Consider the following 27762-nt stretch of genomic DNA (forward strand, 5'->3'; position numbering starts at 1 on the left):
CCAGAGCTCGTAGTTTAGACCTAAGGGTGGTTATTTCCCTTAGGAGGCCCAAGGACGGCTTTGTGGTGTATTTTACCTCAACAGATTTTAAGGCCTGTGTCGCAATTGAACGTTGTAAGTTAGAGTCCCGCTTAAGTCTGGAGCCCAGGGCTATGCAATGTCCCCTGAGTACTGCTTTGTGTGCTTCCCAAAGCGTAGATGTATGTGCGACAGAGCCTTCGTTTTCCCTGAAAAAGGTTTTTAAAGTTGCGGTTAGGGAGGACTTAGTATCTGGATGTTTAACCAGAAAGTCGTTCAGCCTCCAATGGCAGACTCTCTCATCGATTTGGGGGAAAGGGTCACGTCTAATGTAATGGGAGCATGATCTGACCGGGTGATTGGATGTATCTCTGCGGAGATACTGTTCCTCAGGAGAGGAAGGTTAGTGAATAGATAATCTATACGGGTATGAGTACAATGTGGGGGGGAGTAGAAGGAATATTGTCTCCCAGAGGGGTGATGGATCCGCCAATTGTCGTAGAGCTGATACCTCCTGATCAGTTGCCTGAACACCCTGGACTGTCTGGACACCTGTGCTGAGGGCTGGGAATGGAGTAGGGTATGTCTATCCCAGGTGGGGGAGAAAACCACATTAAAGTCACCTCCCACTATCAAATAGGTGTGGTCAAATTTTTTAAGAAGGGACAAAACTTTGCTGAGAAATTGAGTCTGACCAATATTAGGGGCATATACATTGCATAGCGTGATAGACACCCCTTGTACAGTTCCATTCAAGATGATGTATCTCCCCTCCGCATCAATTATAGAACCAGATAGTTTAAATTTGAGGGAGTCTTTCAGGAGGACCGCAACTCCGGCCTTTTTCTTGCACGGTGAATTAGCTAGATTCGACTGGGGATAAAGTCTGGAGGCAAAATTAAATGTGCCCGAATTATCAAAATGGGTCTCCTGTAGGAAGATAACATCTGGGGACAAACGTTTAAACTCCCTTAGTGCTAGTTTTCGTTTCGTGTTAGAGTTCAATCCCCGGACATTAAAGGATAAAATCCTAGTAGCCATCAGGACTAAGAGGGGACCAAAGCGCCTCAGCCAAAACCACCCCTATAAAGGTATACCCTTGAACAAACTGGCGGAGAGTCATGTAGAGCCGATCACCACCCCACTTAGCGTTACATTCAGGAAAGGGGGGGGGGGGGTAGGGGGTCAACATATGACCTTATAACAAGAAAGAAAACAAAAAACCAGAGGAAAAATGCAAACCAGTAAGGTAACACTCGCCTATCGGCGACCAGGAAGGGATTGACAGGGAACAGGGAACAAATTCGCTGAGCAGATGAGCAATCCCTCAATGGACCTAAAGGGCCACCGGACACGAACCAACAGTCCACATAACTATTACCATAGAGTCGGCAAACGCCGGCCACCATCAGTGTCAAGCCACTAGGGCGAACCCGGGACCCCCCCAGGGCTGCGCCATTCTCGGGCATTTCAACAGATAGGGAACGTAAGCTATTTAAACAAAGCCACGTAAGCTATTTAAACATAACCATTTAAAACCAAGGATCGGTGCATGAGCAAGCACCGTATGAGAATAGCAAAAACATATCTAGGCATTGTGAGTGAAAATACAGTGCAAAGCAAATGAGAGCATTTTTAACATAACAATCAAGACCAATAACATAGTAAAGGCACTTCACAGTGTGGCTAACTGCAGCTTCAACGTTGTAGGGCAGGGGACCGACCAGACGGTGGTGTTGGCTCCCGGCGATTGCCCCTGGATCTCTTCCTTGAAACCACCGGTTGCCATGGAGGGGAGCGGGAACGCAACGGGGCTTCTCGTTCCCATCCTGGTAATTTTGGGCGGGTTATCCCCAGATTTCTGCAGAAGGAATTCAAGTCCTCTGGGGACTTTAAAGTAACAGTTCTGCCCTCATGTCGCGCCGAGAGACTAAAAGGGAATCCCCATCTATATGGGATACAGCCATCTCTAAGAACTGTCTATAATGGTTGAAGAAGGCGGCGTTGTTGTAGTGTATGCCATGATAAGTCCTGATAAAGCTGGAGAGGGGCCCCATCAAATTCAAGGTTGCGCATATTTCTAGCAGTGGCCATGATTTCATTCTACCAGTTGGCAAATAACATTCCTTGGTCTGGCTGCAGTCCCCGGCTGCTTGGATGTTCTAAAGGCCCTATGAATTTGAACTTCACGGGGGGGTCGGGCGCCCCAGGACCCGTGCAAAGAAAGCTTGCAGCACTGGTTTGATGTCACACTCTCAGGTCGCCTCAGGAAGACCCCGCACTCTGATATTATTCCGACAGGATTTGTTATCTATGTCCTCTATCAAACGCTGGAGCTCCCTTATTTTCTGATCACTTTCCTCAGCTTTATGTGAGAATACGGTAATATCCTCTTTTGCTTGATGCACATTTTCATCTAGGTCATCTACTCTGCCAGCTAGAGACTGTAAATCAGCACCCAAGGCCCCAATTTCAGTACGACAGGTTGCCTGTACATCTGCCACTAATTTCTGGAAATCCTCTTTAGTTGGTAGGAACTGGAGGTACTGATGCCGGGGCGGTTGGGGCAAACTTCTTGTGAAGAGAATCCCCCCTCTCTCCGCATAGGTGGGCTTAATAAGGCCTTATGCCCTATGGTTCTATCACCCATCCCCCGATTCCCAGGAGTGGGCAAAGTGCTATCCATGGGGTCTGGAGCCCTTGTGGGGGAGTCCGGAATTAACACCTCCCTAGACCTCGTTGGGGATATGCCCTGGATGTATGAGGTGACCCCGTCCTGAGGCGTTGCATAAATCCCATCTCCTGCAGGCAATCCTAATGCTGCTGTTGGGTGAATGTCATCTCCCTGAGGGGAGGCTGCAGGGGAGAAATATCCCCCAGTACATACTGCAGGACTCACCGGTTCAGGCGATGGTGTCCATGAATCGTGGGAGGAAGAGAACTCTGACTCCCCTCTGGCTGTGGGAAGAACAGTCTGCTGCAAGTCCCCATCATCCGGAGCGAGGATGTAAGCCCAAATAGAGGGTTGCGCTGACGTTGAAAGCGATGCTGGGGTAGGGGAAAACCTCCCCACTCTAGCCTTCCTCTGCTTACCCATGGATGGGTGAGTATGTGCCCGAGAAGCTGCGGATCGTGGCCAGCGTCTGCAGAGCTCCAGGATTACACGGCCATCACGCTCTATTTCTCTTTTAATACAAATACTTTACTAGCTTTTTTTTTACTAACTTTTACTAGCTAGATATTGCAGCTTGGCATTGCCTGCTGCTGTTAAGTCTATGATCTAGCAGAACCCCCAGATCCATTTCCATTTCTGACTCCCCAAATGTATTCCCCCTAGACAGTATGAAGCATGCATGTTGTTAGCTCCCAAGTGCATAATTTTACATATATCTAAAATGGCATTTGCCACTTGGCTGCCCAATCAAACAGTACATCCAGGTCTGCTTGTAGAATATATACATCCTTTATAGACTTAATTCTATTACATAGTTTGGTGTCATCTGCAATCACAGAAATGGTACTTTTAATCCCAAACTATATATCATTTATGAAGATGTTGAACAGTAAAGGTTCCAAAAGTAAACCCTGGGGTACACCACTAATAACCCTAGACCATTCAGAGTATGAATCAGTAATTACAACTCTCTGGATGCAGTCTTTAAGACAGTTCTCTATCCATTTACAGATTGACTTTTCTAAACCTATCGACCCTAACTTGCATATTAACCGTCTGTGGGGTACAGTGTCAAATGCTTTAGCAAAGTCCAAGTACACTATATCAACTGCTATTCCACTGTCTACCTGTTTACTTACTTCCTGATAAAAAGAGAGTAAATTTGTTTGACAACTTCTGTCTTTCTTGAAGCCATGCTGACCATCACTTATAATATTTTCTATCAGAAACTCCTCTATGTGGTTCTTTATCAAACTCTCTAAGACCTTTCCAACTATGGACGTTAATCTAACGGGTCTGTAGTTACCTGGTAATGACTTTTCTACCTTTTTGAAGATAGGAACCACATTGGCCCTACGCCAATCCATCGGTACCTTGCCAGTGACTAAAGGGTCTCTAAAAATAGAAATAATGGCTTTGAAATAATGGAGCTCAGCTCTTTGAGGACATGTGGATGTAATCCATCAGGTCCTGGTGCTTTGTCAACCCTAATTTTTCCCAGCTGTTTCTTTGGAATGCCATTTTCTTGTTCCTTATGGCTTTTTTAACATCAGCTGTAAGCCACTTTAATACATTTATAATTTTTAATACATTTAATTTTAGCCTATAAAACTTATTACCCGTTTGAATATTTTTTTCAGTTTGCTTTTGTAGAACAGACTTGAAACATTCCCATTTCTGTTCTGTATTCTTTGAGGACAATATTGTCTCCCAGTCCAAGTCACAGAGAGCCGCCCTTAATGTAAAATTTGCTCTCTTAAAATTAAATGTTTTTAACTTTCCTGTTTTTGCTTCCTGTTTACAGCTTACATTAAATGAAATCATAATATGGTCACTGCTACCCAGATTCTCTTTTATTTGCACATTTGTTACCGTGTTTCCCCGATTTTAAGACATCCCCATTAAAAAAGCCACCCCCCATTTTTGAAAAAATAATTAAAATAAGACACTCACCCGCGAATAAGACATGCTCTGAGATCCGATCCTGTGTGTCTCTCCTTGATGCTGGCTGCAGCACGTGTCTGCTCCTGGCTGCAGTGCAGAATGAAACTGAAAGTAAAAAGCCGGCATTCTGCACCAGGAAGCAAGCTGCTGATCCCTGCCCTAACGGAGATCCCTATACTTAATTACCGGTAAGTGAACAGAAGGGGACAATCAATGGCATAGAGTGATCAGAAGGGGACAGTCATTGCATAGAGTGATCAGAAGGGGACAGTCATGCTGCTTTTTCTATTTGTGCTAGTAGTTGATTTCCTATTTCTTCCTGAACACTGGGGGGCCTATAGCAGACTGCAATCATTAATTGTGTGGTATTCAACTTCACCTATAATGCCTCAACCTCATCTCTTGTTCCCTCCGCAATTTCTTCTTTCACATTCACTTTTAGATCACTTCTCACATACAGACAGACACCACCACCCTTTCGTTTGACTCTGTCTTTATGAAAGAGAGTATACCTAGGAATATTGACAGCCCAGTCATGAGAAGAACAAAGCCAGGATTCGGCAATGCCAACTAGGTCATAATTCTCTTCACTCATTAAGGCTTCCAACTCCCCTATCTTGTTTGCTAGACTTCTAGTATTGGTGAACAGGCTCTTTAAACCATTGCTGCTTTTACCATCATTGTTTGTCAAATCATTTTGTTTTTTAGTACAACTAGTACTGCACAATCTAATGTTTGTTTGTAACATGAGAAGCTCCTTACAAGTATCCATAATCCTCCCCCCAACTATCCCCAATCCACCCTCCACTAGTGTCTGACCCCTGACTAACCTTTCTGCTATGTTATTTGACTGCCCCCCCCCTCTGTCCTAGTTTAAATATCCCTCTGCCATTCCCCTAAATCTTTCTCCTAGCACAGCAGACCCCTTTCATTTAGGTGCAAACCATCTCTGACATACAGGTTGTACCCCAATGAAAAGTCAGCCCTGTGCTCTATGAACCCAAACCCTTCCCTTCCTCACCAGGACTTAAGCCATGCGTTTACCTCCCTAAGCTCCCTCTGCCTTTCCTGTGTTGCGCATGGCACAGACAATGTTCCAGAGAACATAGCCCTGGAGGTTCTTTTCTTCAGCTTAAAACCTAGTTCCCTAAACTGATTTTTAAGGACCCTTCATCTTTGAAATATATTGTAATTGGTTCCAACATGGACCAAGACAGCTGGGTCCTGTCCAGCCCCTCCCAGTAGTTAGTCCACCACAGGCCGAGCCCTGGCACCAGTGAGACAGCAAACCATTCGCTTGAAGGGATTCGGGCGACAAACTATTCTATCTGTCCTCCTGATGATGGAATACCCTATGACTACCAATTGTCTTTTCCTTCCTGCGTTTCCCTCCCCTCCACTACTAGATGTGCTGCTCTCCCGACTGTTAGGGGTAGAAGTAACATCTAGAGTTGCCACCACTGGGTCTGCCACCTGCACATCTTCACATTACTTTGCAAACATGTTGGGGTGCTTGTGAATGGGATCTTGTTAAAGGCTCTCCTACATGTTTATGACCTGGTGACACAAGCTCAGATGACCCTCCTGGGTACTCTCCAGTATCTGAAACAGAGACATGTGGATTCTTATATCATATACCTGAATGTGAATCAAACATCACTTACTTTAGGACTGTAAATGGTGCTATTCTTCAGAAGTTCCAGGGATGCTAGTGGTCATTTTGGTCTCAAACTCAACTCCTCCAATCCTTCCTCCCACCAATATCTTGCACATTACATTCTCCACAGAAACTTTTTTTAGTTTATACAAATCTGCCACTTAAACCACACTTACCAGTCACAAATAAGTACAAGTCACGTCCCATTTCTTTGTTCCCCACAATGGGACATCAAAACTGAAAACCACAGATTACAGAACAGGCCAATACATCTGGTCACGGGAAACACCACCCATTAGAGCTTAGTCTCCTTACCAAGTCATCAGAGAAATTAAAAATATATTGCAAGATTTTACCTCCATTCAAACTGAAATGAAAAAGAACATACACTGCAGACTTGAACGCTGCTTAATGACCACATCAGAGAGTAGCCCAGGTGAGCTGTGAGTAGCAATAAGTTTTGCAGCATGTTTAAGGTCTGGTCTTTTTCCTCCATTTTTTTAATTCTTGATTGGGGTCTAGTTTAGCTTTATAATTTCTTTAATCACTAATGTTACATCCTGTAGCAGCCTGATATTTCATATAGAAGTTTATTCCTAATTTTGATTTTTCCCAAATGATAAATTCTATTGTGGTTTGTAGTGTGACCCGACCGTCTGTCCTAAATGTGGTTAATCAGTGGTTAGGTTAATAACTAATCCCAAGTCTTCGTTGTTGAATTGTGGTAGCACTGTAAAATTCACCTCTTCTCTAATAACCTGGATCTCTTTGCACTGGCCTTTTTCTGCATTATTTTTGCCTACTTGTGTTAACACTGCTGGTGCGTGGATTGTTACCGAGTGTGCTGGAAAGTCTATGCGCAGGGTGTGGACTGAGAGGGTGTTTGTCACAGCTGTGTTCTATCTATTTTAAAATTGGCCTGTTTGGCATATATTCGCCTAAAGCGCTTTGTCCCTAAGACTTTCATTGTAATCCAGTCTCCGAAACACCAGAAAGGATTGTGTAGATTGGGGATGTTGGAATAAACACTGAACCTTGTGTCCTCCCTTAAATGATGTAAAATTTATATATTTTTTTGCCTTTAAAACTGAATTAGACAGCCATTATAAAAACACACTTTTGGCCCCTGGGAGCGGCTTGCCATATTTTTTTTTTTTTTTTATTTATTTTTTTTTTACATACAACAGGAGGGTCACTGTCCAGTAAGCATTATATGTGTACCATGCGGTTTGGTTTAATGTGGCCACAACCTGTTTCAGGAAGGATAGCGATGAATGATTCCCATGTTTTAAAGATATTCTCTACTCTTGTCTCATTATGCAATGAGGCCTCCCTCTATCCAGTCCATCTGGAACACATATTGTAATTTCTCTAAAAGGCCCAAAGTAGGAGGTTCTAAATGTATCCACTTTTGCAAAATGGTTTTCTTGGCTATTAGAGACAGGATCAACAGGAACCTACCACACCCTTTAGCAATTTGCATTCCCTGTATTGTGATCTCTCCAAAAATGGCCCAAACAGGTTATAGTGGTATGTAATTCAAAGTACTTGATTTTGCTGAGGGCAGCAGGGTGGCTCAGGGGTAAGCACTCTGGCTTTTGCAGCGCTAGGTTCGAATCCCAGCCAGGACACTATCTGCATGGAGTTTGCAGGTTCTCCATGTGTCTGCGTGGGTTTCCTCCGGGTACTCCGGTTTCCTCCCACATCCCAAAAACATGAAGTTAGGTTAATTGGCTTCCCCCTAAATTGATCTTGGCCACATTAATGACATATGACTATAGTAGGGACATTAGATTGTGAGTTCCTTTGAGGGACAGTTAGTGACATGACTATGGACTTTGTGCAGCGCTGCGTAATATGATGGCGCTATATAAATACTGTGTAGTAATAATAATAATTTCGTCAAGTAGATGGCCTTCGATTTGTCCTAATTGATAGAATACGCCATATTCTGTTAGGGGAAGAATTACCAGCACACTCTCTTTAGGTTTAGAGATATAGAGCATCAAGTCATCTGCAAATTGTGACCCTTTGGTTACCAATAGCTATTGCTTCAAAATCTGTGGATGTTTCCAAAAGTCTCAATAGGGAATCTAAAGCCAAATTAAACAGAATTGGAGACAACGGGCATTCCTGATGTCTACCTCAAGTCATAGAAATGGGCGTGGACACTGTTCCAATATTTATTGCGTTATTGGTTCTCTATAGATGTATTGTACAAAAGGCACAAGGACCCGGCCAAACGCCTGTCTAAGCCAGAATGGCATTTAAAGGAGGTCACTGTAATATTGACCGCCTTTTCTGCGTCCAAGCCAAATAGCAATGCCTTTGGGGAACCAGGTCAAGTTGCCACTACTTTTGTAGCTATCGTTGTTTGAACTCCTACTGTTGAATGTCTGCCCCCTCACAAAACCTTGAGTACAGGTAGTCACTGGATTACATACGAGATAGGGACTGTAGGTTTGTTCTTAAGTTGAATTTGTATGCAAGTCAGAACAGGTACATTATTTTATTATATGCAATTCACTGTGAGTTAATCACAAAAAAAAAAGACCTAGACATTTAATAACTTCTGGAGCAAGATTTCTTCTGCAAGTCATTCAACCTGCCCCCCGCGACTTCAAGCCTCTATCCTGCACACAGCAAGCAGGGAAGCCTTGTTTCTATCTAGGAGTTGTTTGTATGTCGGATGTCCTTAACTCGGGGACTACCTCTAGTTAAAAAAAGAAGGTAGAAATAATTGTAGTCGATTAGACATTAATTTAGCTAGTATGTTAGTAACAATTACCGTATATATACCCACGTATAAGCAGACTTTTTTTAGCACCCAAAATGTGCTGAAAAAGTCACCCTCCGCTTATACGCCAGTCAGGCGCAAAAAAGCACCCGATCCGGGAGAGGTATGCTGGAGTTGTGCCAGTTAGGGCAGCTACACACCAGCGTAACTCCGGCACCAAATTCAAATACTGCACAGTGTAATCTGATTTGTCATACAACATTGTATGACATCAGATTACTACTGAAAAAAAATCACTTAACCTTGTCCCCGAAGCTCCTCCTAACACGTCCGTTCTCTTCTGTCTTCTCTGGCTGAATGCAAAGCCGAGCTCCGCAGTTTCCGGGTGACGTCGGCTGGTGGCGGGGCGGAAAATTCAAATCATTTTGTATTGGATTCAATACAAAATAGCTGTATTGAGTCCAATACAAAGAAATATTCATATAATATATAATTTAAGCTACTGTACAATTATATTACAATATACATTTTATTTTTTTAACAGATTTTTTTTTTTTTTAATTTTTATTTTTTTTGTTTTTTTATTTAATATTTATTATTAAATGTATTAAATATTGGACATATTTCAGTGAGTTATGCCTAAGAATTCTAACCTACAATGTAAAATAAATTTCCATGCAAAAAAAGTAACGCTTTTTGTGTGGAAATACAGAGAGAATTAGAACGCTAGAGGGGCTACAGTGGCTGAATGCAGTACCGCTTTCAGCCACTTTTTCCGGACAGAATCATACCGCCAGGGAGGTTAAAGAGAATTTAGTGGTTGGGTATAGTAAGTAGTATACCTACCTAACCACAAAATTCTCACTATGGTATGTTACCGTATTATGGCTGTAATGTCCGCATTATGCAATCTTATTGGTATTTATTTTGAATATTGAAACTTGCCGGTGGCTGCAGCATTTCCCGCCCCAGGCTTTTACATGAGTCAAATAAGTACTTCAGCTTATACACGGGTATATACGGTAAGTAAGGAAATGGGTCTGTAGGATGTTACCTAGGTGGTATCTTTACCCTCCTTAAGTATTAGTGGTCCCCGCCTCATTAAAGGTTGCATTATATACCTTAATTAACAGTGGGTGTAGTTCCTCTTGTAATATTTTGTAATCTGCAGGAAAGCTATCCGGCCTAGTGTTTTGTAATTGGCCATTGTTTTGATGGTTCTCAAGGTCTCTGAACTAGTAACAGGTCTATTAACCTCCCTGGCGGTCCCTGAGTGTGGCTTGGGGTAAAAAAAAAAAAAAAACCTGCTGAAAGCGGTAACCCCAAGCCACACTAAGGTTAGCTAAAAACATAAAAAATAAAGACTTACCTGGTCCCACTGGCTTCCTCTGGCGTTCTGCCCTTTCGGATTACATCCTCCGGCCACGCCTTCTTCCCCCGGCGAGTATGCTGATGTTCCCGGTGACGTTGGTGCCTGCAAGGGAGCCTGGCGGCAATTTAAAATTATTTTGTTTTGGATTCAATACAAAATAACTATTGGATCCAATACAAAGTAATTATATTTTATATGCTACTGTACAGGTTTCAGTATTTTTATGCACCTTTGTTTTAACAGATTTGTGGTTTTTTTTTTTTTTTTTTTTTTTTTTAAGGTTTTATAAATTTATTAAATATTGGACATATTTTGGTGAGTTATGCATAAGAATTACAGGCCTACAATGTAAAATAAATTTTCATGAAAGTCAATGTACCGCTTTTCTACATATAAATCCGGACAGAAATGAACCGCCCAGGAGGTTAGGAGCCTCCTGCTGGTCAGATGTTGGTTTAGTCAGTTTAGCTTTGGTTAAGAGGGAATCAACAGTGTGGGGTTGAGCAGCATATAACTGTTTATATTATAGTTCAAAGGCTTTAGAAATGGAATCTGGCCTTTAACCCCCTAACCGCTAAGCCCGTAATTTCTCGCACTAAATATTTTTGCTCTTTTGGTTAAGCCCGTATTTTTTCGCCTACACTAAAATCCCCACTTACCTGGTCCCGCTGTGCTAATCCAGCGTCGGTTCCGTGTTGAAATCAGTGTAACGCTCAGGTGGTTAATATATGGCATTTGGGACCTGGGGGTTTTGCCATGAGTGAACCCACTTTGTTGCCCCGTCTATAGAGTTTGTTGTTTAGAAATTGGAGGGGGGTTTCTACTCTGGGTGCTACATGAGCATTAAAACATACCACTGGCTCCTGCCAGGTTTGTCTGGCCTAGGGTGAGCCCTGCTCCAGGAAAACTCTATGCTCCAGGTTGTCATCCAGCCCATTGATACTTAAGGAAAGTACAAAAATCTTCCGATTTGGTCAGATATGTTGGAAACCTCCAAATAAAGTTCTGTCAATTGGCTGTGCTAAAGATAATGTCAGCAACATAGAAGCATGGTCTTGATAGCAGAATTTACCCTATTTCTGCTTGGGCGACTTTGGAGAAAAGGGATTCCCCAACTAAAAAATATAATCCATTTGTGAAAACGAAAAATGTTCTTTAGAATAACAAGTGTAGTTTAGTTCTGTGGGATTGAGAATCCTCCAAACATCAACTAAAGAAGTTTGGGAGAGTAAAGTGTTGAAATCCTTAGTAGAGGCCAAGGGGGTTCTAGCAGATGTGCAATGAATTGCCGGATCAGATGTTGCGTTTAAGTCCCCGGCTATTATTACATTTGGGTAATTACCCTCTAGCAGCTTCTGAGTCAATAAAGAATAAAATCGGGATGAATCGCCAGTGGGAGCGTACACCATTGCTGCCCTTTCCATGAGCGCAATAATATACCTGCTTTCCTCACCTGATTCCATAGGCAATTTTTTTTTTTATTTTTTTTTTTTTTTTTTTTTTTGTTATTGCAGATTTAATGGATCAAACCACACTGGTGCAAAGTGTTTGCATTTTTGCGCAGCCAAAGCCAAGAAATCTTGGAAGAATAATATTTTTTCTTTCACTCGCTGTTCTAGCGCTACGATTCTGCTGGTGTTTTGAGAATACAGGACACCAAAGTCTCAAAGGGCATCAAATTTGTCAAAAAACAGAAGGATTTGTGAAATCTCAGCTGCTGTAGATTTCAACACTGCTGGCAGTTGAGATGAGGTAATTTCAGATGGCGAGGGGCTAGGGTCTGTTGCAGATGCCATTAACTCTGGAGAAGCCAGCTGTGTGGCATATGGTAAAGGGGCAGATTTTTGCAAAGATTTAAGCTTAGATTTTTGGTTTTGTTTGCAGGAATTAGACTGATTTGCCTACAAATGTATCCATTGCTGAAGGTTTGAAAGTGTTCCTATAGGACAATAATTGTATTCCAAGTGTGGTGCGGGAGAGGAGCCACGGATGTTGTAGACGACCAGGAGATTTTCACCTGGTTGGTAAGGGGAGAGATCCTCTCTCAGGTATACAGGCTATGAATGTAGGAACAGTGATGAGTGCAGAAAGAGAGGGGGAGAGACCTCTACTGACGGGAGGAATATTCTCAAGCACGCAGGCTGCAGCGGTAAGGAGCAATAACGAGCCCAGGAAGAGATAGACCTCTGCAAAAGGGAATTCTCTTGGGCACACGAGTTGCAGATAGGAGCTGCAGGTCAGGAATAGTGTAACTACTGCACTTGAGAGACTATTCTTCCTGGAACAGAATTGTGCGGAGACACTGCAAATGCAAGAAAAGTCTGCCCGTGAACACTAGTTGGAAGCTGACTTAAGTATTGCTTTAAAAAAGCCCTGTACTGTCCAAGCTGTAACCAAAAAAGCAAGCAGTAAACAAAGGACCAGTCACAAGTATTGCCTCTGGTCTCCCTGCAGCTCCAGGTTTTCCCATACGGAGACTCTCCATACCTTGTCCCTCCTTGTCTCTGTGTGAAGACAGTGATCTTAGTAGAGTAGCAGAGCTTGGCTTTCTCATGTCTCTGCCCCCTCAATGTTTGGTGGGGTAATGGACATTATGGAAGCACAGGTTAACAGGATGGGTGAAGCAAAAGTGGTAAGATTTGCACGTTGTGGGTCCTCTGGTACAGCCTGCTCCCCAGCAAGGAGATCTGTGAGCAGCACAGTAGTGACAACACCAGATTAAATTTCAAATCTGGCAAGGCCAACAGAAGCAGCAGGCGGTGCAAATGATGATCTAACTCTGCAGATACATGGCTATAAAGATACAGAACTACAGGGTGCCTGGGTAAACAAAGTCATCTGATGTACAGCTATGAGCATACTAATCTGAAGGCTACTGCTTAGGCACATTAACATTTTTTATTCTGTTGTACACAGTTTGTTAATGTGCCTAAGCAGTAGCCTTCAGATTAGTATGCTCATAGCTCCAGCATTTCTTTTTTGGATTTTTTATGTATGAAGTGTTGAAGTACAGTACATTGCTTTATTTTGCAGCCACACAAAATTACCAAAACGCAGAAATTTGTTTTACGTTTGGGTTTCTGTGTATTGCAAGCCTGCACTTGCCCTCCCCCAACCCATGTATTGCACCCCTGTTTTTACATTTTAAATCCCCGAATATATAACTACAGTAGTTGCAATCACCAGCTCTGCAGCACACTGCATTGGTATTCCCTGCATTACTTATAAACAAGGTGTTGGGCATGTGTGTCCGGCTGTTGCTGTGTGTTGAATTTATTTTCAGGAAATCTCTGTTTTAACATGGTCCGTCCTAAACAGCCTTTTGGTTTATAATAATGTAGTATGATGTCATATTGAATTTAGGGTACATACTGGTTCTACATGACAGTGGTTATACAACTACCATAAAAATGTCCTCTTTAGAACCTGCTGCTCTAATTTCCACCTGCATTTCTATCATTCAGGTCCAGACTTTGTTGTGTGTGATGAAGGTCATGTGCTTAAAAATGAAGCCTCTGCAATTTCTAAAGCTATGAATTCTATAAGGACCAAGCGAAGAATTATCCTGACTGGGACACCTCTGCAGAATAACTTGGTAGAATGTAAGTGCCCTTCTAATCACTTGTGTAAATGAGATTTGCTTGTTTCAGCTCTACCAGAAACAAATGTAATGCAGTTTTTCTATCAATGTTTGTGCCTGTGTTAAAAAAAAAAAAAAAACTCCAAAGATGGCCGCTATTCCTTGATGATTTAGGGGCAGTTTTCAGTAAGTAAGTTAGCGCAGAACTTGTATATAATCCAGAAGATTCTCACATATATCCATATCAATCTCTTTCCGTTTTGTCTTAACAGATCATTGCATGGTGAATTTCATCAAGGAAAACTTGCTTGGCTCCATAAAGGAATTCCGCAATCGCTTTATAAACCCCATCCAGAACGGGCAATGCGCGGACTCCACAATGGCCGACGTCAGGGTGATGAAGAAACGAGCTCACATTCTCTATGAAATGTTGGCTGGATGTGTACAGGTAATAGCAGAGAAATTAGATATGTAAGGTGACTCGGTGGACACAGCCACATGATATATAGAAGGTGATAGTGTGCAAGTGAAAACAGATAATGTCATATGAAAAGTGATGTGCAAGTGAGAATAGAGACATGGAATTTAAAAGGTGATGGTGTGCAGATTAGGACAAATCTGTGATATATAGAATATGGCCTGATGGTAAAAGAGCTCTGCCACTTCGATCAGCTTCCAAAAAAATTCAAGCTGACCTGCAGACACAGGGTACAACAGTGTCAACTTTCACAATCTGTCGCCATCTTAATTAAAAGTAACGCTATGGCAGAAGACACAGGAAGATCCTACTGCTGACACAAACCTAAGCCAGATTTTGAAGCCACAATCCTGGGAGAATGTCCTCTGGACAGATGAGACAAAAATACAGCTTTTCAGTTACACAGATCATTTAACTATTTACAGAAAACAAAGAAGCCTTCAAAGAAAAGAACACGGTCCCTACAGCTGATTGTGGAGGAAGTTTACTGATGTTTTGTTGCTTTGCTCCTTCAGACACTGGTAATCTTATCTGTTTGCATGGTATTTTATATTCTGGGGTGCAATGTAGGGCAGTTTCTGAGAAGGAACCTTTCACATCTGGGAGACCTGGATCAGCTAGCAAAGGAAGAGTGGTCCAGAATTCCAGTAGAGATGTAAAAGACTCCTTGTTACAGAAAGTGATTAACATCAGTTATTACTTCCAATCAAAGAGTGGATTACCAAGTATTGAGGGTGAGGGTGCCAATAATTTTGTCCAGGCTATTTTTGATGTTTTGTGTGGAATGTCTGACTTTACATTGGAGGGCAGTAAGTGATGTCACCCCTACCTATGAACTTCTTTTATTGACTCCTTTTAAGTATAATAAATATCATTCAGAGAGTTCTATTATCTGTCAATAAGTGACATAATCCTTGCTACAATTTTTTTTCTTCCATTTTAGCGAAAAGATTACACGGCACTGACACAGTTTTTACCTCCGAAATATGAATACGTTCTGTCTGTCCGAATGACGCCAATACAGTGTAAACTCTATCGGTACTATCTGGATAATTTAACAGGTCAGCAACCGCTTAATATCAATGATTGCATCTGTAGGGGAAGTCTAACTGTGCCAGTTTTTCATCCAAATCTTCCATCCACAATATGTTTCGAGTTTCTTTATTCCTGTCTTCGGGGATATAACAAAAAAATTTCTATCCTGTCCCCAGGGTGTAACGATAATGCATATGTAATTATAATCTTCCATTCTATCTCTGCGGCATACCATTAATGTTACAGACATTGTGCACCTAGTGATGACACACTGCAGCCCAGCTGTTTTGATGTCCATATACTAAAAATGTTTGTTTTCAGATTGGGTTGGTATAGCTGCTGAGACACCGGATTGTGCAGATCACATTAATTTTAAAGTCTTTGATCATGTTGGATACATATTATCAGATGTTTACTTTTTTTTTTTTTTCTTACCCCGGTGTTGTGTGATGAAGGTTTTGATGTAATTACTGCGTGTACCCGCTGATAGGCAGCAGATGTGCAACCTGGGTACAAAACATCTACCATTGTCCTATTTTTCAGATAGTTAGTCTGTCCAACAAAATAAGACTGAAATAAAGATTGACATTTATCCTTTGGCCAAGTTTTATGGTAACAAGATACCAACTGAGAAATAATAATAAATGTGCTTTAGTAATGCAACTTTACCTGGAGGGAGCTATCTACAAAATTCTGGACTTTGACACAATTCTGCTCCAGAGACGTTTACACCCGGAACATGCAATATGTTGCTATAGTTTACGTTTATCTCAAAACAGTAGTTTGGTAACCATATCCACTCCAGTGCTACAAAGTCAAGACTGCAAAATTAAAAATGTATTGTAAATTTCTACTGAAGTTCCTGTTATTTCTGGCTATGAAACTCTTACCCTTTAATGTAGATAAAAAATAAAACCGACATAATGTAAGAAGCTGACAAACAGCTGAGCATACCCAGATACAGCAAACTAAATTTATGAGGTTGTTTGGAACTAATTTGTATCTTCTCATATAGTCCATAGCAATCTGCGAATATTTCACTCTAAGATAGTCTATTCCATCTATGTGAGGGAAATAAATCCTATGCACAGACCTAAAAGTGCCTTTTTTTAGTCACAGTGGTATAGTATATGTTGGCTCTGCAGTATATGCTCCTCATCTGCACTTCTGTTGCCCATGGTAAGACAATGAGCTAGAATGCGGAGTTGGTCTATTGTACATTCTGGGAAGCACAAAACTTGCGACTTTCTTGTACTGTTTTAGATAAAGTGTTTGCTTTTAAGCTATAAGCCAGATTTCTGTATTGAGCATTTAAATGTGAAATGGAAACATCTACTGTAATCTTGTAAAATCTTTCAATATTCTGTCCTATAATACTTTGACCCTAACAGGTGCTGCTGTTGAAGGAGGAGGAGGTCGAGGTAAATCTGGAACCAAACTTTTCCAGGACTTTCAGATTTTAAGTAGGATCTGGACTCACCCTTGGTGCTTGCAGCTGGACTATATTAGTAAGGAAAATAAGGTATGGCAGATATCGGGCTACAAATTTCGGTCTTAGTTTTTCCAATAAACTATGCCAGATAGTGGGTAGGATTTTGGTGAAACAAAAGAAAGTAGTTGTGTTTTTTTTTTTTTTTTTTTTATCTGTGATTTACATTTCTGTATGTTTCACGACATGTGCCTATTATTGAAGCTTTGTTTGAAATGATGTAAGCCAGACTTTTTCCAAATGACTAAACATAGGTGTTTTAACCTAAAACGGAGCAGTCCATCGTATTGACGTCATTGATGTTTTTGTAGGGTTACTTTGATGAAGACAGCAATGAGGAGTTTGTGGTGTCAGATTCTGAGGAAACCACGCCCAGTCTGAGTTCAGAAGACGAAACCATCATGTAAGCACTGAAAGGGTTATTGTTTCCCCTCCAACAACCAGAACAGATTTGGCACGCAGTCTGTGTTTTACCCACACAAATAATTAGTTTATCTTCTGCCAGAAATTCACTTGGCAATAATGTAATGTTGACAGATCATCAGGAATTCCTCAAACAATCAAGTTAAATGCCAACTGATTTTTCTTGTGACTTTACAGCACTGTATGAAAATGTGAATTAAATTACCAATCAAGCTGTTTTATAGTTACTATACTATATAGGTTGTCTGTTTCAGGGTTCATGTTATGCAACCTGTGGCCGTCCTGAGGGATGAGGTTTTATGGAGTTAGGTTATACTTAACTAACCACTGTCTGTTATTGCCTTTTTTTTTAAAGGAAGAAATCAAAGGGAAAAGGCAAGAACTCGAGCAGTTCCAGTGAGGAGGAAAGTGACCGGGAAGTGGAAGTCATTAAGGTGTGGAATTCTCGGTCCCGTGGTGGCAATCCAAGGGACTCCAAGGAGGGGACTGCAAACACTTCTGTGGTCAAGGTGGAAGAAAGTGAGTTGGTTTTCTACAAAAACACTAAAGTTAGAGAAGGACACCCACTTGCAGAACGCCCACATACAGGAAGCTGAAGGCTCTAAATTTAGGAATTAAAGATTACATTATAATTTTTTTTTTTTTTTTTTTTTTTTTTACTTTAAGGCTGGGTCTACATGGACGTTTTGTAAAAAGGCATGTAAACGTTCCTACTGCGTTTATAAGCGTTTTTATGCATTTATTTTAACGTTTTAAAACTTTTTTAAAAAGCTGGAAAAGGCTGAAAAACGTCTATGCCGCGTTTATCCGCGTTTTACCGCGATTATACAAGCGTTTTAGCACTTGGTAGATGTGATTTCTGCAAGTACAGGAAGTACATACATCCCTGCATATATGTGATAATGTGATCATGCAACAGTACACTGACAAATGTAACAGTATACACAGAATAGACTGAAAAGAGTGCAAAGTGAAGCACAATTAAAGACAATGACTACACACAAGTGATAATGAATGACATCATTTGCAGGTGTGAATAGCACCAAAAGCAAACACAATGGCAGACAATTTCACATGTGCCAGACATAGGTGTTAATTTTTAACAGCATAGTACATGTAATTAACCATGCATGACACATGGAATAGTGACACAGGACACAGGCTATTGTTAAAACGTTTGTAAAAGCCTCCATTGAAATCAATGGAAGCTTTTTTATTGACAATTTCTAGCATGCATAAACGCAGGAAAACGCTCCCATTAAAATCAATGGACGCGGTTTCCCGCGATTTCCCGCGTTTTCCCGCGATTTACCAGCGTTTTAATTTTTTAAACGTTGCAAGCAACGTTTAAAATAAAGCTCAAAAACGTGCCTGAAGGAAACGTCCTGGTGTAGATTAGCCCTAAAGCTGCACTCTAGTTAAACAACTTAAAATACATATGAAAAACATATATGGGACCAATATTTTGATTATCTAGCCCGTCCTGAAATGTACATCCCTGTTTGGCAGGAATCAGATTTTTCCCTTCTGCAGTTCAGTAACGCTTATGAGTCTTATTCCTATCCCAGCCTTTAACCTCCCTAGCTGTAACCCCGAGAGAGACTCGGGGTAGAAAAAAGTTGCTACAAGTGGTAACCCCGAGTCACTTCCGGGGGTTGGAACACCTAGGGAAGGTTAGTAAATAGAGCGCTTGCCTGATCCGCCGGGGTCCCACGCTGTCCAGCGCTGAGATCTCCGTCTTCTATCTTCTTTCTTTCTTCCTGCTTCTGCTCCGATGAGTCACCGGGGAAGTTCCCGTGACGTTGGTGCGTGTGTACGTCCTGGCCGGGAAATTCAAAATACATTGTATTGCATTCAATACAAAATAACTGTATTGAATACAATACATTGGATTTTTATGTGTAAAAGCAGTACATTGTTTTCAAGAACATTTATTTTACAATATGTATAATACTATGAGTATGTTTTTGTTTTTTTTTTAATATAAAGATTTTTTTAATTTATTCAATTTATTGTTTTTAAATGATTGTGTTTCAAACTTTACTATACTCATACTATTTATTTTACACTGTAAAATAAATTTTCATGAAAAACAATGTACCGCTTTTAGACATATAAAACCGGAGATAAATGTACCGCTAGGGAGGTTAAATGGACATGTGAAGAAAACCAGCAGTCAGCAGATAAGCTCATCAAAGATTCAGGTATTTTTACACTGTTATATCCGCTTGGAGTTCATCTTAAAGGTTTTTGCATACATAGAACTATTTTGAGTTGTACATTGAGACTAATCCTGCAAGGAAGTGTGCGCTCATACCCATGGAGTATCTTGTGTTACCTGCCCCATGGGTGGCACAGAGTTCTCTCATTTGGTCACTTCTCCACCCTATTAATATGAAGTCTCTTTTTATGGGGTAGTTTTTGCAGTAAAGCTATTTACCTCTTTTCTTTCTCCACCACTGGCAAAGCCACATCATCCTCCACTCCAGGCAGTCCGGCTCCTGACTGGCACAAAGACTTTGTGACAGAAGCAGACGCTGGTGTGCTGGAGCATTCTGGAAAGATCTGCCTTTTGTTTGAGATTCTTCGCATGGCAGAGGAGCTAGGTGATAAAGTGTAAGTTCTTTTTACCTATATTATTTGAGGACACTCTTGGGTATTTTGTACATAAATGGATGATGATAAATTGAGTAATATCTACAGATCTCTAGATAGCCATGAGGACATCACGGGGTTCAATCTGCTATACTGTAGGGTTCCATCATTGCTTTACCTTTTTAAAGGGCAAATAGACTGTTCACGCAAAAGACAGCGCTATTTCTGCTACAATAAACTTATCTTTCTATTTCCCTTATTTATAAAAGTGGCAATAAGCTAGAAAGGTTGGCGTGTTTCAGTATGATTGTTTCAACATAGGAAACGGTGGAGAACAGTTTTGTTCACTCCTAAACCCCACCCACCCCCACCCCGCATCCCCCAACCCCACACAACACCCTTTTCATGTAGATAAGCTGCTGGAATCAAAGTCTATGGCTGCTGGCTGAGAAATCTCTGTAAGCTCTTTGTATACTGGACAGAATACAGTCTCTTGTCTGTGTCCGCCATTGGTTCTTTGTTGGTTTATTAAATCTTTCTTTTAAATCTCCTTTTTCCTCGCACATGAAGTTATTTAGACTGGCCTGTATTAACATTTACTTTTCTTCTCTAGTTTAGTTTTTAGCCAATCGCTCATTTCATTGGACCTGATTGAAGATTTTCTAGAGTTGGCAAGTTTGGAAAAAACTGAAGAAGGAGCAGAGCCCGGACCAATTGTATATAAAGGTGCGTACAAAGGTTTGATGATGGTCAAATTATGCCTTACAACTGAGCCTGTCCTGGTTGAAAACATTGAGGTCATTCAAGGGTGTTGTTTGTTGCATGTAGATCAGTTATAGATCTTGTGAAGCTGGGCACATGGAGAATGCTTTCAGGTTCATTCTTCCATTTGAGATGTGTATTAGTCACAGTGTATATTAGTGTATATGTCCTCCTGAACTAATCGATTTTTGTACTCTCATGGACCTGTATGGGATAATAATGCATTGCTGACATTAAACATAACCCCTTACCAGTAAAATTCACCCAACAGCTGTGAAGTGTTTTTAATATGCAGACATTGCTTGTGAATAGAGGTATCTTTCCTAACAGACTTTTTGTTGTCTTTGGCGCATCTCAGAGGATAAGTTACTTGTAATAGAAGCTCATCCAAAGTACACTGAACAATAGACATGCTGGTTACACTGACACTTTTAAACCTCAATCCCAGGTTCAATATTTGCGGCTAATATCTCCCCAAGGCCCCATCGTGGGCCTGAGTAAAAACAAAGTGCAGTGTGCCTTTGCGCTGCTGTGGATGGGATGCCGCATTCCAGACATAACTAATAACATAACTTTTTCCAGTTCCAAACGTTTGACAGAGCAGTTATTATCATGTTTTCTTATGTAGAGCTAGTGCACAAGAAAACATTTGTTTGTTTTTATTTTTGTGTTTTTTTTGTTTTTATACCCTCCACCTGTGTGAATTACCAGGTTGGACTCATTTCTGTTGTAGCGATATGCCATTTAAGTGTACAACTTTATATGGAATAGTCATTTGTTTTACATTATATAAATAAAAAAAAGAACCAAGACTTTTAAGACTTTTCCATTGACTGAGTTTAGAGTTTTCTTATGTCTTTTTTTAACCTAACCTACCTACTATGTAAATGTAGAAACAGCTGAACAGAAGTCCATCAAGTTCAACCACTAGGCAAATAAACATATCCCAGATATAAAACTCTATAAGACATAGCTGGTCCAGAGGAAGGCAAAAAAAAACCCTGGTACAATTTGCTTCAACAGGGGAAAAAAATTCCTTCCTGATTCCATGAGGCAATCGGATGTTCCCTGGATCAACAGTCACTATTATTTTTACTTTAAAGCCATAATACCCAGTTATATTCTGTGCTTCTAGAAAAACATCCAGCTTTTTCTTAAAGCAATCTATAGTAGTTGCTGAAAGTACTTCTTGAGGGAGCCGATTACACCTTTTCACAGACCTTACAGTGAAGAATCCCTTCCTTATCCGGAGCTTAAACTTCTTTTCCTCCAGACGCAAAGAGTGCTCTCTTGTTCTTTGTAATAATCTCAAAGTGAATAATGGGGAAGCGAGTTCTCTATATGGACCGTTTATTATTACAGGGTGATCATATCCCCCCTTAAACATCTCTTCTCAAGGGAGAATAGATTCAGTTCAGCTAATCTCTCCTCATAGCTGAGCTCCTCCATTCCTTTTATTAATTTAGTTGCCCTTCTCTGCACTCTCAAATTCCACAATGTCCTTTTTGTGAACGGGTGCCCAAAGCTGGACTGCATATTCCAGATGTGGTCTGACCAATGCTTTGTACAGGGGCAGGATAATGTCTCCATCTCTGCAGTCTATTCCTCTTTTAATACAAGAAAGTACTTTGCTAGCTTTCGATATTGCAACTTGGCTTAGCATGCTGTTATTAAGTCTATGATCTACCAGAACCCCCAGATCCTTTTCCATTTCTGACTCCCCCAAATGTAGACAGTATGAAGCATGCATGTTGTTAGCGCCTAAGTGCATAATTTTACATTTATCTATATTAAATATCATTTGCCACTTGGCTGCCCAATCAAACCGTTCATCCAGGTCTGCCTGTAGATTATAGACATCCTGTATGGACTTAATTCCATTACATAGTTTGGTGTTATCTGCAAACACAGAAATGGTACTTTTAATCCCAAACTCTATATCATTTATGAAGATGTTAAACAGTAAAGGTCCCAACACTGAACCCTGGGGTACACCACTAATAACCTTAGACCATTCAGAGTATGAATCCTTAATTACAACTCTCTGGATGTGATCTTTAAGCCAGTTCTCAATCCATTTACAGATTTGACATTTCTAAACCTATCAACCCTAACTTGCATATTAACCGCCTGGGGGGTACAGTGTCAAATGCTTTAGCAAAGTCCAAGTACACTAAATCAACTGCTTGTCCACTGTCTACCTGTTTACTTCCTGATAAAAAGACCGTAAATTTGTTTGACAACTTCTGTCTTTCTTGAAGCCATGCTGACTATCACTTATAATATTATTTTCTAGCAGAAACTCCTCTATGTGGCTCTTTATCAAACTCTCTTAAGAACTTTCCAACAATGGACGTTAAACTAACGGTTCTGTAGTTACCTGGTAATGACTTTGCTCCCTTTTTGAAGATAGGAACCACATTGGCCTTAAGCCAATCAATCAGTACCTTGTCAGTGACTAAAGAGTCTCTAAAAATTGGAAATATTGGCTTTGAAAAACTGAGCTCAGCTCTTTGAGGACACGTGGCTGTAATCCATCAGGTCCTGGTGTTTTGTCGACCTTAATTTTTCCCAGCTGTTTCTCAATCATATCAATTCTGGGCCATTGTGACTAATTTAAGTGACATTTAAGTAGCAGTGACATTGCTATTATGAATTTGGACTTGAGCTCTGCGATTTTCCTTAATGTACACAGAGCTAAAAAAGTGTGTAGTAAATCTGCCTTGTCTTTATCCCCAGTTACCAACCTACCGACATCCTTTAAGGGGCCTACATGCTCAGATCTGAACTTTTTGCTATAAATATATTTGAAAAATGTTGGGGGGGTTGCCCTACTTTCCTTTGCAATCAGTCTTTCATTTTTAAGTTTTGCACATTTTATCTCCTTTTTACATTTTTTGTTATATTCCTTATAGGTTTCAAATGATGAAGGTGATCCTTCATTTTTATATTTTTGGAATGCCTTTTTCTTGTTCCTTATGGCTTTTTTAACATCAGTTGTAAGCCATATAGGTTTTAATTTTAGCCTCTTAAACTTATTACCGTTGGAATATATTTTTCAGTTTGCTTTTGTAGAACGGACTTGAAACATTCCCATTTCTGTTCAGTGTTCTTTGTGGACAATATTGTCTCCCAGTCCAAGTCACACAGAGCCGCCCCCTAATAATGGAGAATTTGCTCTCTTAAAATAAATGTTTTTATCTTTCCTGTTTTTGCTTCCTGTTTACAGCTTACATTAAATGAAATCATATTATGGTCACTGCTACCCAGATTCTCTTTTATTTGCACATTTGTTATAATTTGAAAAAGTTAAACATTGTAGACAGTTGCATTTACTACAGTTGGAGAATTGCAGGGAGGTAACTGTATTCCTAGGTAATTGGAAGCATATCTTCTACTTGGTTTGTCTAGTTTTAAAACCACTGAACGGAAGTCCTGATAAGTCACATCCACAACCTGTCCTTGGGTAAGGATTCTGCTGCTCTTACATGTTCCTTCAATAAATCATGTACATGAGACCAATATATGAAAAGCTTAAAAGAATAAATGTGATTGTTATAAACGTTAGGTATATTGCATAAATATATGTGCACAGGTCAATAGTTTACTTTATGCTATTATTAGAGCAACCTTCTTAGTTGGATGTAAGTTTTGTGAAACTTGTAAAGATTGCTCTTGGTATCTGGTTCTGCATATTTTCCTATATCGAATATATCAGAACAGTTATCTTGTATAGAAGGAAAAGGAATCAACCTCTTTTACTTGTCAATCTGTGTTACAGGTTTGGCATAGTTATGTAAATTGGTGTGTTTTAATCCCCATTGCAGCTCTCTGCCCTTTTTTTGTGGTCCTTTGGTTTACTATTTAAATTGACCAAGTCTTGTTCCTACGCTTCATTATGCGGTGATGATTGTATACATATGTTTTTGGCCTCTTTCTACAGAAATTTAATGTACTTAGTAGCTATTACTATAATATTAGGTGCTGTGGCTAAAATGATGTTTTTCCTTACAAAGTGATTGAATCTTTTCCAGGTGAGGGGAAGTGGTTCAGGAATATTGACTACTACCGACTAGATGGTTCAACCACTGCTCAGACAAGGAAGAAATGGGCTGAGGAGTTCAATGATGTCACCAATGTGAGGTAAGATGTACCAGAGCTCACCCTGTTTGTCAGTTTCATGGAAACGTTCTAATATGTTCACTCCATCTCTCATCTTCCAGGGGACGTCTGTTTCTCATTTCTACAAAGGCTGGATCCCTTGGCATAAATCTAGTGGCTGCTAATCGTGTAATTATCTTTGACGCGTCATGGAATCCATCTTATGATATACAGAGTATCTTCAGGGTTTACCGATTCGGCCAAACTAAGCCAGTCTTCGTGTACAGGTTTTTGGCACAGGTTTGTAACGGATATTCTAGATGATACTTTACAAATTATGCATCAGTGAAGTGGTGCGAACATCTAAAATTAATTTTTGGCACTTGTATTTCAATTTTGTTTTGAATAACATGCATACATATTAAATTACATATGATATTTATTAAAACACACATTAAAAACTACATAAATGGGTCTCGATTTGATTCATTTTGTACACATATGTGCACTTCCTCAGGAACTGAATTGTGATCTGTATGTTATATGCAGACAAAGAAAAACACATGCTTAATCATACAAACATCACAGATGGACATATTTTAGCCAAGTGTACAATAATAAATGAAGCTTACGATGACAATAAAAAGTCTCTTTTTAAGAAGCAGTTGCCTCAAAAGGACTGCACAGGATGGAGCACAAGCATTGGCAGGAAGTCACGTCTGACGTCTCTGAGCCAGGCCACTATGTGGCTTTGTTTATGGTAGACGTCCCATCTGGTCAAGGAATTATAGCTCTTCTTGCCCACAATAATAGACATTTACAGTTAAGTGGGATGTGAACTATCCTGTCTCTTCTCTAACATTCTACCAGCATTACCTTGCCATCATATCAGAAAAATTGCCTGTTCTAAACAAAAAATTACTTCTTGCCAATCCGTAGCTTCTTTTTAAAAGCAAGATCGTTGGAAGATACAGAGGAATCCCCTCTAATGGCATTTAAATATCCATCAACTAAGGTCTCTACCAAGCTGCTTCTGGAAAGACAGTGTGATGTAATTGCCACCAACCGACTTCATGCGTAGTGTATGTGTCATCAAGGGAAGAACTTATGGCCAATGCTGCCACCCCTTATAAGGTCCCACGTTGTCTGATGGCATGCCTCATGGGGACCTTGGACTCCACCCCCTGACCAGATGTGATGTCCACCGTAAACAAAGCCACATTTGTGGCCCTGTTTCAAGACGCCAGCGTCTGAGACGCAGAGCAAGCTAGCAGGTGGTCACATGTTCACTTGCGTGAACATCCAGCCATCCCCACTGTGTAACAGATAGGAAATAGGAGGAGGAGTGCCACCCACGATATTGGAGGCTGCAAAGCGGAAGAAGGTTTAAAGAAAATGCATACTTCAATAAAACATTGTTAAACATACATTGAAATCTTGAAAAAGTGAATTTGCAAAAACACAAGTATTAGATCTATAAAAAATGGTGTGAAAAAATAAATAAATAAACAGAGGGGAGAAAGATTGAATGAGGGAGAAAAGAAAAACAAAATAACAATATATATCAGAAAAATGTAATTATGAACAAATAGGTAAAAATGTAAAAAGTACAGTAATAACCAAGGCAAACCACATTAAAGACTTTAATGATTGACCAGAAAAGTATGTTAAAAAGGGTTTGAAAGACATGCATGTATTTAACCTCCCTAGCGGTAACCCCGAGTGTGACTCGGGGTAGAAAAAAACTTGCTAAAACTGGTAACCTCGAGTCACACTCGGGGTAGGTAAAGCAGCGATAAATAAATGATAAATAAAGACTTACCTTATCTGCCGGCGTCGTCCTCCGTTCTGCTTCAGTGATCACATCTTCCTGCAGGCTCCTCTCTTCCTGTCTTCCCCCTGCAACAGCGTCTCTGTGTCTGTGTCTTGATGAGTCACCGGAGGAGTTTACTAGAGACATCTGTGCATGTGCCGGGGGCCGTGGCCAGCGGGAAATTCAAATTTTTTGTTTTGAATTAAATACAAAGTAGCCTGTATCTTTTGATTGTGATGTTGGACTCATTGAATCATAATTGAATCATTGTGTTTTTTATTTAAAGTTTATTATTAAATTTAATTAATATTATTATTATGACATGATTTTGTGTTTCAAACTTTATTTTACTCAGATTCTTGTTAGGACAAATATTCTGGTGAGTTATGCCTAAGAATTACAGGCCTACAATGAAAAAAAAATTTTCATGAAAAAAATGTACCGCTTTTTGACATATAAATCCAGAAAGAAATGAACCGCCAGGGAGGTTAAACCTGGGTGTTTCCTTGTCTCCAAATTGAAAATAGATTTTGTTTCCTTTTGCAGGATATATTTATCAAAATTTCTACCCTTGGGATCTGGTTATACCCTTTCCAAGGTTGTAAATCTAAGCTCTTCCACTTTAAAATTGTGAAAACCACCCCATATGATAACTTAAGGGGGTGGTTCTACAATTTTTCGTTATAAAGATGTTCATACGTTCAAAGTATACATCCCATTTAAATGTAAATGTCTATTATAGTGGGCAAGAGGAGATTTACTTCCTTCCTATGGATGGATACATAGTTAGGGGGAGATTAGTGAGCCTTAGAAAATGGTATCTAGTTATTAAGCGATTTCATGCTTAACCCCCCCAGCGTTCTAATTCTGTCAGTTTTTTGATGCAAAAAGTGATTTTATTTTTTTTCATAGAAATTTTTGTTTATATTGTGGGCCTGTAATTATTAGGATTAACTCCCGGGTATATTAATTATATTCATAAATTATAATATTATACATAATTATAAATAATTATAAAAATATTGAAATAATAGACCACAACAATGTAATTTATCAAAAAAAATATATTTTATCAAAAATTTCT

General features: G+C 40.1%; 1 protein-coding gene across 2 annotated transcripts in view; it reads left to right on the top strand.

Annotated features, from left to right (window-relative positions):
• The window catches only part of LOC140342868 (transcriptional regulator ATRX-like), a 138397-nt gene that overhangs the window by 85545 nt on the left and 25090 nt on the right, over positions 1-27762 (top strand). For both annotated transcript variants that reach the window (XM_072429240.1, XM_072429239.1), the window contains 10 exons: positions 13867-14004; positions 14255-14430; positions 15404-15521; positions 16887-17017; positions 17296-17387; positions 17763-17926; positions 19870-20023; positions 20616-20728; positions 24799-24907; positions 24988-25165. In XM_072429240.1, coding sequence (XP_072285341.1) covers positions 13867-14004; positions 14255-14430; positions 15404-15521; positions 16887-17017; positions 17296-17387; positions 17763-17926; positions 19870-20023; positions 20616-20728; positions 24799-24907; positions 24988-25165 — 1373 coding nt within the window. The remainder of the gene's footprint in view (positions 1-13866; positions 14005-14254; positions 14431-15403; positions 15522-16886; positions 17018-17295; positions 17388-17762; positions 17927-19869; positions 20024-20615; positions 20729-24798; positions 24908-24987; positions 25166-27762) is intronic.

This window comes from Pyxicephalus adspersus, chromosome W (assembly GCF_032062135.1).
Source record: "Pyxicephalus adspersus chromosome W, UCB_Pads_2.0, whole genome shotgun sequence".
Lineage (NCBI taxonomy): Eukaryota > Metazoa > Chordata > Amphibia > Anura > Pyxicephalidae > Pyxicephalus > Pyxicephalus adspersus.